General features: G+C 39.3%; 1 protein-coding gene across 4 annotated transcripts in view; it reads left to right on the top strand.

Annotated features, from left to right (window-relative positions):
- Positions 1–11,519, top strand: part of klhdc8a (kelch domain containing 8A) — a 47,025-nt gene that overhangs the window by 34,660 nt on the left and 846 nt on the right. For 3 of the 4 annotated variants that reach the window (XM_016675788.1, XM_016675790.1, XM_016675789.1), the window contains 2 exons: positions 8,483–8,584; positions 9,495–9,679. In XM_016675788.1, the coding sequence (XP_016531274.1) occupies positions 8,483–8,584; positions 9,495–9,679 (287 nt within the window). The remainder of the gene's footprint in view (positions 1–8,482; positions 8,585–9,494; positions 9,680–11,519) is intronic. The other variant, XM_007560908.2, reaches the window with a different exon arrangement.

The following is an 11,519-nucleotide window of genomic DNA, read 5'->3' as shown; positions in this document are numbered from 1 at the left end:
ATCCCCTCCCCCCCTTCCTCTCCTTTCTGCTCTGCTACAGCTGCTTCACCACAATATAGCCTCCCACCAATGCTAGGCTAGTTAGCATGGCCATTGATGGTAGATAAATAGCTGTAACGGTAAGTTGTTTCTCCAATGGCACATTGAGCATCGTGTAGTGTACTCAAGTGTGATTGACAGCGCTAAGCCCCTCCTCCTGGCTCTGATTGATTGTTTTTGCATTGCATTTCTTCAGATAGCAATAGCAGCACTAGGAGGAAGTGGAGGAGATACATTTTTTCACAGATTATCTGTTTCATAGCAAACTGTCACGACATAGTGACAGTTTTAATAAATATGGAAAAAACATATTTTGGTTAAAGTTACATACTGCGACGTGACACACATGTGCCATCATTATGCTTTGAGTCTGGAATATCGTTGGTAAAAACCAAGAAATCACACAAAGAATATTCATAACGGTCATCATAGCAGATAAAATATCCAATATAAAATGTCAAAGATAGAAAAATTCATTTGGTATCTTAACAGGGATTGACAGAAACAAACCATTTATAGATAATCAAAACACTGCTCCTTGATTTTAGGCCGATCTTGTTCACTCCATTTTGCCTGTATGGTTTATTCTCAGTCTCGTTCTTTTGACCAGTGATTAAAATGTTGTCATTTTTTTCCTCAGCAGTCAAAGGCTTAAGCTAGATGGTTGAAGGAGTCACTTCCTCTCCCTTCTGTAGCTTTTTTAATCCAGCAATGGAGGCATTTAAGGTGGCGACAGATTTTTTTTTTTTTCTTTTCTTTTCATCTTCTCTCCTTAAAAAATACAGTCAAATTAGAAATGGGCTTCTTTTCCAGTCAAAGTGTATTTACAAATAAATGTCACATTCTCCTCTCGGTAACGTTTTTAACTCCTACTTACCGTTCACGAGGAATGAGGAGAAAATCCCAGAGGAGATGACATTGATTAGGACTCACATAAATCTGATTAATGAGTAAAGCTCTGGGCACAGAGCCGTATTCAATTATTTAGCTGAATGTGCCAACGACTCCAACAGATTCCCTTCCCTCTGATCCAAACTACGAGCTGCATTTATGCCGTTCGCTGTCAGCGTCTCCCCCAGTCCAATGCAATCAGCTTTTTAACGTTGAGTTTTCCCACCGTCGTTAATAACGGCGATACTGTGAGCATGGAGCAGACTGAGCACATGCAAGAGAATGCGTACACACTGTTTGTACACAACAGCAGTGTGTGTGTGATGGGGGGAGCTCATGACTTTTCTGCTTTGCAAGATGTTTTGCGAACTGAACGTGACTTGAGGCGAATTCTCTGACTCGAGACGCCATCTCTGGGAGGCGTCACTATGAAGCTGAATATTTTTGCATTTTTCTCTATTATAGCATTCTGAATGTAAGAAAATGAATATATGGTTGTAAAATACGCTACAAGGAAATCTTACAGTTTTCACTGGTGATGGTGTATTTCAGAAGGCTTTGACTGTCAGTCTAACTGGAGCTGTGTGACAGGTTTGATGCAGGTTACCATGACACTGACATGCTGGCTGCTAGAGGTGTGCGATACTGAATATTTTAGTGTCGATCTGATGCCAAGTAAATACAAGGCTGGCACGGCCAATACTGATACTGATGCTTTTTAAGTTTGAAATATCATTAATTTAATTGAATTCAGTGTATTTATAAACCACCAATTCACAGCAAATATGGTCTCAAGGCACTTTACCATAAGAGTTACTTCAATTCAATCACACATACATTATAATTGATCCTAGTTATCCTAGTCATCTGAATAAGCTTGTTAACACGATAAGTTGTTAAAAAACATGCAGAGCCATCTTCCTCCTACTACTTCCTGTCCTCTGCTTCTTCATTTCCGTACTAGAAGCAACATCCAGTTGTTGATCATGTGACTCATATGACGTGACAAAAGTGTTTCCATTGCAGTTTTTCAAAATACCCTAATTTTGATAGGAACAAAAAAAACTTCAAAAGATTTACATAAAAAAATTAGTTTTTTTTTTTTTTTTCAAAATTGGTATGTTTTCATTAAGTAAATTTATTTTCGAAATGTCAATTTAAACAATTTTAAGGTTAATGGAAAATTATGACTGCGACAGACTGGCGACCTGTCCAGGGTGACCCTGCCCCTCGCCCAAAACATTCGCTGGAGAGGCACCAGCAACCCTCCCCCGTAGGGACAAGGGTGTTAGAAACTAGATGGATGGATGGATGGATGGATGGATGGATGGATGGATGGAAAATCATGGCAACGATGAATGTAAATAGTTACATAAGATATATTCATAATTCGGTCATAGTGTTAGTGCTCGTCACCTATCAGCCAATCAGAGGAGACGTCTGTGTCTTAATCAGGCGTTGGAGCGATAAGCAAACAGTACAAACAGGCTGGTTCCTTCAGACTCATGCCTCCATCCAGCCGACGCGCCCCAGAGTAACAGGTGAACAAATTGAGGAGGGAATGGAAGAAGAAATGGGAAAGAGAAAATCAATAAGTCATTCCAGACAGCCGGGCATCCAGTCACACTTTGGGATCGGTCGAATGGAAGCTGAATAAAGCAGAACATGGCGGTGATAACGTTAATATATGATAATGGGGGGGGATTGACTTGTGTGTTTGGAGAGAGAGAGAGAAACGGAAAGGGGAAGCGCTTCCCAACACACACAAACGTCCCAGCATGCCCGCTGACGAGCGCACAGCCACAGTCGCTTTCTCCAATCTAATTCTGCCTGAGATGAGATGGGAGATGAGCTGCTGGGGGATGAGGACCGTTTCAAATTACAAGATCCAGAAACAGATTACTTTATTATCCATCTGCAGCAATATTCCTCCACACAGACACACTGCCGTGCAATCTGCCGTGACACACTGATATTGTATTACTGTTCCATCTCTCCAGCATTAAGACGTATGCCTGTTAGCGGATGTTGCATTCTGGGTTACACCAAAAAAAAAAACAAAAGAAAAACGAAAGAAATACCCAAAGTCTATTTGTGGAGAGGAAATTGTCACACTTTTAGCTTTTTGAGACCAAAATCACAGTAGAAATGTTTTCCAACTTTCCTCTTTTGCTGCTTGTCTAGTTTATGAGCTTAGATGGAAAAAACAAACCAAAAAAAAACTATAAAACATGTTGCACACTTTGGTCTTTTTTTTTTACAGCAACTTTTTCAGAGACAACTTGAATGTTTATTTCCCAAAGCTTACTGTTTTAAATTCTGCCAGTAACAGTTGAACAATTCAGAAATGAAAATTAATAACCTTTATGGATTTGAGCGTTCTCCCGTCAGCAGAAAAATCTGCTGCTGAAATAACCATTTGTTCTCCTCCCTCAGTAGGAGGTAGACGTTGATAGATTTGGAGAAATTGAAAAGATTACATCATTCGGTTCAGCGTAAAGAACACTGCCCAGCCTGAAGAAAAACAGTTTATACATTAAACCAAATAAGACCTTTCTGATTATTGTCAGCAAAAACACCCAAATCTGCTTAAGTCATTTTTCAGTTAGACTAGTTTAAAAACATGCATTAAAAAGACGCCTTTGTTGAATAAAAAAAATAAATAAATAAAATCTACAGTTAAATAATTAATACAATTTAAAAATTTCTTACTACAAATGAGTAAATTAAAGAGAAAAACAACCCCCACATCTATATGTAATCAATTATATCTAGATAGAGGTGAATGGTATTCTATAGATTTAGCTCAGACTATTGGTTGCTTGGCACAGAGAGAATCAGGTGACACTTTATATGAAGGGATGTGCATAAAACTGACAGGAAACTATGACATAACAGCTGTTCTGAACACATAGGAGTCTTCATATATGTTCATGACTCTAGTCATGAAGTGTCCTTTGGTAAATAATGACACTTTTAATGCAAAGTTGACATTTTTAATTGACTTTTAATGCAAGTTTTAATGGAATTTTGCATTAAATATTTCATTATTTACTGAATCATGCAAAGTTGACACTTTTAATGCAATTTTTAGTGCAACTTAACGTTAAAATTGTCATTATTTTGCCAAGTGGCACTTCATGAAAACATTCATAAAGACTCCTTCATGTTCATAACAGGTGTTCTGTCATGTTTATGACAGTCTCATGTCAGACTTATGTTCACCCCTTCAAATGTTGCCGAGAATCGATTCTGATTAGAGGCAGACTGCAGAGCAGCAGGTTATCAGTGTGTGTAAAGTCTCACATGGTCAGTGGGTTGACCAGAAGTTTTGTCTTTTGCATCGATCTGCTCTCACATCGGTCCCACTGCGTAGTCTGAAAGTTTTTATTGTGTCTCACTGACACGTCCCTGAAATCCAAACCAATCATCTGCTCACGAGTTTCTTTTTGTTGTATTTATGTACTGAAGAAAATAGGATGAGTGGCTATGATTTGTTCTCGTCAAAAAAACAACAACAAAAAACCAAAAACCCATAGAAACTAAAAAGCTTCATAGTAAGTGAGCAAACAAAACCACATTCCAATATTTAATATTGGATTTGTATCAACACTGAAATGGTTAAAAGGGACAAACAAAGGACTGGAGGAGAAATGAGAGATTAAAACAGACTTTCTGTACCATTAAGTCCTAAAAACCCCACTGAGGTAGGAAACGTTCTGTTCAAAAGCGTCATCTCTCAGTCAGAGGTATTTGAGATTTCACATGTGACAGGCACAGTCCATCAAAGCCCAAGAACTAATCACCATCCTTCTCTAGTTTTAATCACCAGGGAGAATTACAGAGGAGAGCTGTGGACGAAATTAAAACCAGGCAGACTACAAAGCCCGGTCTTCAGAGAATTCCTCATCTCCTTCATGCTTTTGTCTTGCCTTCTCTCTGCCATCATCCCCCTTTTCCTGCGCTTCATCTCCGTCTCTCTATTCTCCTCTGTCGTCTGTCCTGTCAGAACGGCATGATGCATGCTGCCGTTTGGCCTGCGTCACACGAAGACCGAAGATCTTAATGTGAAGACTTGTGTGGTTCTTTGGTTCTGCTTAGCAAACCGATGAGCTCAGTTCTAGAAGTGTTGGGCCGTTCTTATAAAATACAGATTTACGCAGAGGTTCGATAGGATCAAATGGTTTTTCAGACACGTGGCAGAAATCCTGTGATTTAATTAGAGAATACAAGGGAGGTTTGAATACTACAAATGTGGGTTGATGTACATGCCTGTCATACTAAGGCTGACACTAGACTTTTATACCATTTTAGTGGTGAACTGTGATCTACGCGTTGCTAATGGAAGAGCGCAATCAGCCGACCGCATGGAGTTTCACTGAAAAACTCAGTAGATAATCTTAGCAATAATGGACCAGTGTGTGCAAAACATAAATATAAAAATATATAGATAGCAAAGTGGCTTAAAAAAGCAGACATTTGTTTTTATTTGGATTAACAAAGCAGGTTTTTGTACAAACCACTAACCAGAATTTAATAGTTGTTTCCTGTGCCATTCTGATTTTTTTTTTTTTTTGTGCAGTACTTTTGCTTCGGTGTGTATGTGTATTTGGGTCGCTCTGACATGTGGTGTCAGTTAAACGTCAGTGACCCCACGCTGTCAGGATGCCATGTCCAGATATTCTGTCATAGAAGCTGCCCAGCTTCTCCATGTGGTACGGCTGACACACCGGAACAGGAAAAGGGACAAAAAACGAGGAAACAAAGAAAGATTTGAACAGTTGGGGAAAAAGTCGATGTGTTCAAAACTCACTTTACCTGCTGCATCAATTTGTACTAAACTATACGTCAACAAATCGGCCCTCATCACGAAGGCGGAAGGTGGAAGCAGTGTTTGCTGACATTAGACACATTCACTGAAAGCGCCTTTCAGTGCTACACATAATAAGTGCTGATTTTCATTAAAATGCGTCCACTGATTGCACATGACATCACAAAGAGAAGCAGCTTTTCCCCAGAGAGGAGCGGATTGGACAGCCAGCTGGGAGTTCTCCTGGTTCTCCTCGGCAGAACTGAACCAGACTGGAAGACTTGGGGATGACTCCCCATCTGGCCTCTTATCGCTCTCTCTCTTTTTTTATTTTTTTTTTCATTCTCTCCACACTTTGTCTGCTGCTGCTGTTTACTCTCCTGCTGCTTGTTTCAGCAGTAGACTAGAAATTAATCAAAAGAAAAGAGGGATGAACTGCAGAAAGGAGTTAGAAGAAAAACAAGGACTGAAGAGCACCAGTGAGATAAGCACACAAAGAGGAAAATCTTCTTTTTTCCACTCCTGCTCTATCGCTCCATCATTCTAATTCTCACTGACTCCCTTACATCCTTAATGAAGTTATCTGTCTTCCCTTGTCACGATTTTCTCCTGCCTGGCTTTCCCTCAGATAAACAAGATTTGGCAGCAGCTATAAGTCTGAAAGTAGAAAGAAAAACTTTCTGCTGGATCTGTTGGGAAAGGAGAAAACTTCATTTTGATGGCAACATTTTCATTTAATTCGGTTTTTTTAATCATCTGGAACCTTTCAGGTGGCTGTAAATAAAATGTTTTGTCATTGTTAAACGATGTAGATTTAAGGAGATTAAATATCAGATGTAATATCTTCCACACCTGTGGCTCTGTTAAATATTGTTAATGGGGTTACAGGTATGTTGGGATTTTAGCGTTTGGTAGCTGCTTCAGCGTTCAACAGATTTCACTCCTGCTTATGACTGCACCTGCGCTTTGCTCCCATTAGTGTGGCTTTAGTGGGGCTGTGGCGGCGCACCAGGACGCTGCTAATGCTTCTGATGGTACCTGGTTTTACTAGAGAAGCAGATTCGCCTGTTTGTGATTTTTTTATTTATTTATTTTTTTTGTAGAGCAGGGGTGGCCAAGTCCAGTCCTCGAGAGCCACCATCCTGCAAGTTTCAGATGCATCCCTGCTTCAACACACCTGAATCAAATGACTGGCTCGTTATCAGGCCTCTGTAGAGCTGATCCCGGTCTGTTGGAGTAAGGATACTTCTAAAACTTGCAGGATGGTGGCTCTCGAGGACTGGACTTGGCCACCCCTGTTGTAGAGCATATCTAAAACATTCTGAATAAGGTACGGCTTGGGATGAGGAAATACCTCAGTGCAATGCTGCATACGGTATTATATTGGTGAGCAGTCCAGGAGAGCCGTTTGTTTTTCTCAGCTTTGTCCCCAGGAGTGGACGTAAGGCAGAATGTAAATCACATGTCAAACTCTCAAAAGTTTGACATGTGAAACGTCTGAGGCCCTCCAGACTTCAGATCACATCAGTGAGTCCGCCCAGTTTTACACAATCAGATCAAGTTTGCGCAAAAATCAGCAGATCTCTGTATTTTTTCACACTAATCCATAAATGTGAGTTTAATGAAAAGTATCTGGAAAAATGTTTAAACCCATCGGCTTTCAGTGACTGCTGACTCCCACCTGGAGGTGGCAGTATTTCTTAATTCTGCTACATTGCTGCTGATATGGCAAGTAATAAAAGTTGTAAGTGCAAATGTGGCAAAACTCCTTGCAAATATCTCTGGATTCGCACCACCAAGATCTGTGATTTTGATTGCAAAGAAAAAAAAAAAAATCCCAGAAACAATCACAAAAAAAACTTGAAGGAACTCGTTTGAAAAGATGTTCAGTATTATTTAATGTTAAGAAAAGAGCTTATTCAATGTAGAGACAGCTGTTAATACTTTACCAGTTTGTTGAAGGGTTCTTATCAATCCATTCTGGCACAACTGGCCCTTGAGAACATTCATGATTTTGATTTGGCCCAAAATAAAAATGAGTTTGACACGTCTGCTGTGGAATGTATGAATGAAAGCAATCAGGGTTCTCACTTGTAGTCTTGTAAGGCAAACAACTTCTTCTTAAATTCAGTAGAATAGGAAACTTTTGTTGCTGTTTTAGGGAATTCTGCCAAATCAAAGCTCACAGATTATGGAAACAGAAAAGCTGCCCACATTGTAGCACAGTGCTGCCGACAACTCTGTCAAATTTTAGTCAGATTTATGCTTCATGAACCCATCAGTGCCGTTGTTCCTCCAGCATAGTCCAGACGTGGTCAGGAATCTCAACAGGCATCAACTTCACCACCACATGGCCATCTTTGACTTGACCTGCTTCCTTCCTTTGCCTGTTTGTTCTAACCTTTTTTAGTACTTGACAGGTGTGTGTTATATATGTTTGTGTGTGTGTGGGAAACAGAGTGTCCACACCTCTTCTAACTGCAGCTGCCTCATGTGTGACCTGTTTGTGCAGGTCACACTCTGAAAACTCAGCAGCTTCCTGTCTGGCTGAAGGTGGACTACGCTGCCTCAGGAATTCACCTCGGCTACTTTGTGTGACCTTGCGCACACACACCCACGCACACACACGCACACACACACACGCGCGCGCACACACACACACACACACACACACACACGCAGGCACGCATGTTTGCTCACTCCAGCTGTCTTTGTTCTCTCTCTCTCCTTGTTCCATTCCAGGCGCCTGGCTGAAGTCCGAGGAGACCGTGGCGTTGAAAACTAAGAGAGCAGACTTTGCTGCCGCCTTCTTGCGCGGCAGGATGGTGGTTGCAGGTGGACTCGGTAAGATGGAAACAGAAGCTCTGCTGCTCAGCTATCAACAAAATCACCGAATCATGATTGTGTGGAGAGTTACCATAAATCAATAAATTTGACATAATTATTTAGATGTGTCCATTTGTTAAAACTGGAAATAAATACAGAAATAATTGATTAAATATTAATACATGTGCATTGAATACATTGAATGTTTCAATTTCAGTTTAAAATCCAGATCGAATTATGTTGGAATTGAACCTGGTTCATTCGTTTTTGCATACAGAACAGTGCAGGGTTTTTATTTTTGACCCCCTCCATCTTAATGACACTGCATTTTGTGTTTACTTGTGTTGTCTTTGACTTGGATTGAAATTGGTTTGATGTTCTAAAACACAAAAGTGTGACAAACATGCAAAACAACAGGAAGGGAGTGGAGACTTTTGCACCCTACTGTACTGGAACAGAGTGAGTCAGAATCTGCAGTAACTGAAGAAACATTTTTTTAAAGTCTCCTTTTTTATTATTAAATTGAATTGAACAGAAATAAGCTGATAATTAGAGTCTATTTGTTCAGCCTTAAACATAGAGCTGTGATAATATCCTGTTTAACCCCTGTTTATATATATTGCAGGCAGAATTCACACATTGCATCATTTGACTCGGGAAGGTGGATAAAGTCAAAACAGCAAACGAGCTGTGACACAGCTTCCTCCAAACCTTCACAATAAGAGCCTGAAGTAAAATATGCTGCACTTTAATTTTCAAGTAGAACATTTTAAAGCTAGTTTAAATGGATTACAGCATCCTCTCCTAAACTCATAACCATCATGAATTTACACACAAAATCATAAATAATAATTAGATGTTTTTTTGTTGTTTTTGTTGGCAGATATGGACGCATTAATAAGCGTTTGTCTCTACGTTTCTCCTTTAGGTCACGAACCCTCGGCGTTGGACACGGTGGAGGCGTTTAACCCTCAGAAAAAGAAGTGGGAACGTTTGGCTCCCATGAACTTCCCCAGATGCTCCGCCTCTTCCATTGTCATCAGAGATCGCCTCCTGGTGGTGGGAGGAGTTAACCAGGTTAAAAACTACTCCACACACTTCACTCCATCATGTGTATGTTAAAGGGATCTTCCTGATTTTTTTTTTTTTTAAGCAATGTCTTGTGAAGGTCTTAGCAGTAGAAGTTCCTTTGTCTCGAGTAGGAAGACGTTTTGGAAAAGTGAGGAAATCTCACAGAGCAGGACGGTCAACAGCCGGGAGGATTAAAGCCATTTAATGCAACACAAATTGAAAACCTTAACAGAAGCTTTGTGATTTAACCAGGTTCTGACTGCAGCTAAACAGTAAAAGAGAAAATGTCATAAATCTTCAGCAAGAACAGCTAAACTTTAACCAGATGCAATGTTTTCAATAGTGTGACCTAAAGAAAGACATGGTGTGAAGAAAACTGAGTGTTATGGATTTTTGTAATCATGTGCAAACTTAAACATTTTGCACACATGGTACTATGTTACAGCTGAACTGTAAAATAGGCTGTTGGAATAATTCATCTTAATAAACATTACATCGATGTTTTCATTATTGTCTAATATTAGATCCAAACAGAATTGGCTGAAAACTTCACCTTTCTCCCAACAAAGCATAAAATCTTCATCATAATAACCCCAGGATTTATAGTTCAGGTATTTATTTTTTCTTATTCTGCCATGTCTTCTTTGGTACATCGGTCAACTTTGGTTATTTTAAAATGTTTTTTTTAATCCTATTAATTTGAACAGAGACATTGCTGAAAAATGTTATTTGAAAACTAACGATGCTGAAAGAATCACAGATGAATACAAATATTTCTCAGACCAAGGCTTAAGCACAAAGAAGTCTTCATGTCCTGACACCACCGTTTTGCTCCGGTGTCTGCTGCACGCCGCTTTTCTGGATTTCTGGTGCAACTCTGTACATAATTTCAGTACTCCTACTTATTTCTGTCATTATTTTTGAGCTTTTTTTTTTACCTTTTGTTTTATCTGCATTTTGTCCTCTTGAGTAGTCGCTGTAAGCAGAACAGCTGAGGCAGAATGCGGCTGTGGTTTGGCGAAAGCTTCTGGCGTTAGTTGAGTTTGAAGACATTGCTCCAAGAGGACAGATTGTGCTGTTTAAATGCTTGTTGAGGGAGGCTTAAATTCAGTTTGCAGAAGAAAAGAAACAAAATGGAAAACAGCAGGCGAGCAGCAATTACCTCCCAAAATATCATTATAAATTACTACAGATAGTTAAGATAGATTTTACAGAACCAAAGTCATATTTGCTGATAATTTGTGACTTTTTTTTGTCATACTGATCAGCTCCTCCTTATAAACTTTCCTTTATGGCCATTGAAAGTGTTTTTCAAAATTAAATAGGATTGCTTCATTAGAAAGAAGTTAAAATGCATTAATTAAGTTGTTTTTATGATCTTTCATTGAATATTTTGTGATTATTACTTTCATTTTGTTTACTTTTTTCCAGGTGGGTTTTAATTCTGCTAGTTTAACCTGATGCCAGAAGATCTGAGTCTCAGTAGCAATAAGGACATTATTAACATGCAATACGTTAGAAAAGCATAGTTCTTCATATTTTGTCAAATTCCAACTCCCCACATTCAGGGCCTGCCCTGGCCTGTTTGACGCCTATCTTAATTTATGATGATTTCATGTGATTTGCAGTGCAAATCTTTACAATTATGTGTTACGTTGTGTTAGCATGTAAAAGCAGGATGGAATATGAAAACGCTTGTTGGGTGGGAATACTTTTACAGCGGCCATGATGAACAGGGAGGAGTCAACACTGGAAGCACTGAAGTAGAACATTTTACCTACAGACCCATTTTAAGAAATTAGAAAATTATAGAAAAGTTCATTTATTTATTTATTTATTAACTAAAATCAGCTACTGTGCTATATAGGTTAATTCCATACAG

This window comes from Poecilia formosa, unplaced genomic scaffold (genome assembly GCF_000485575.1).
Source record: "Poecilia formosa unplaced genomic scaffold, Poecilia_formosa-5.1.2 Scaffold121, whole genome shotgun sequence".
Lineage (NCBI taxonomy): Eukaryota > Metazoa > Chordata > Actinopteri > Cyprinodontiformes > Poeciliidae > Poecilia > Poecilia formosa.
Note: the sequence above shows the minus strand (reverse complement) of the source record. Positions and strands in the feature narration are given on the sequence as shown.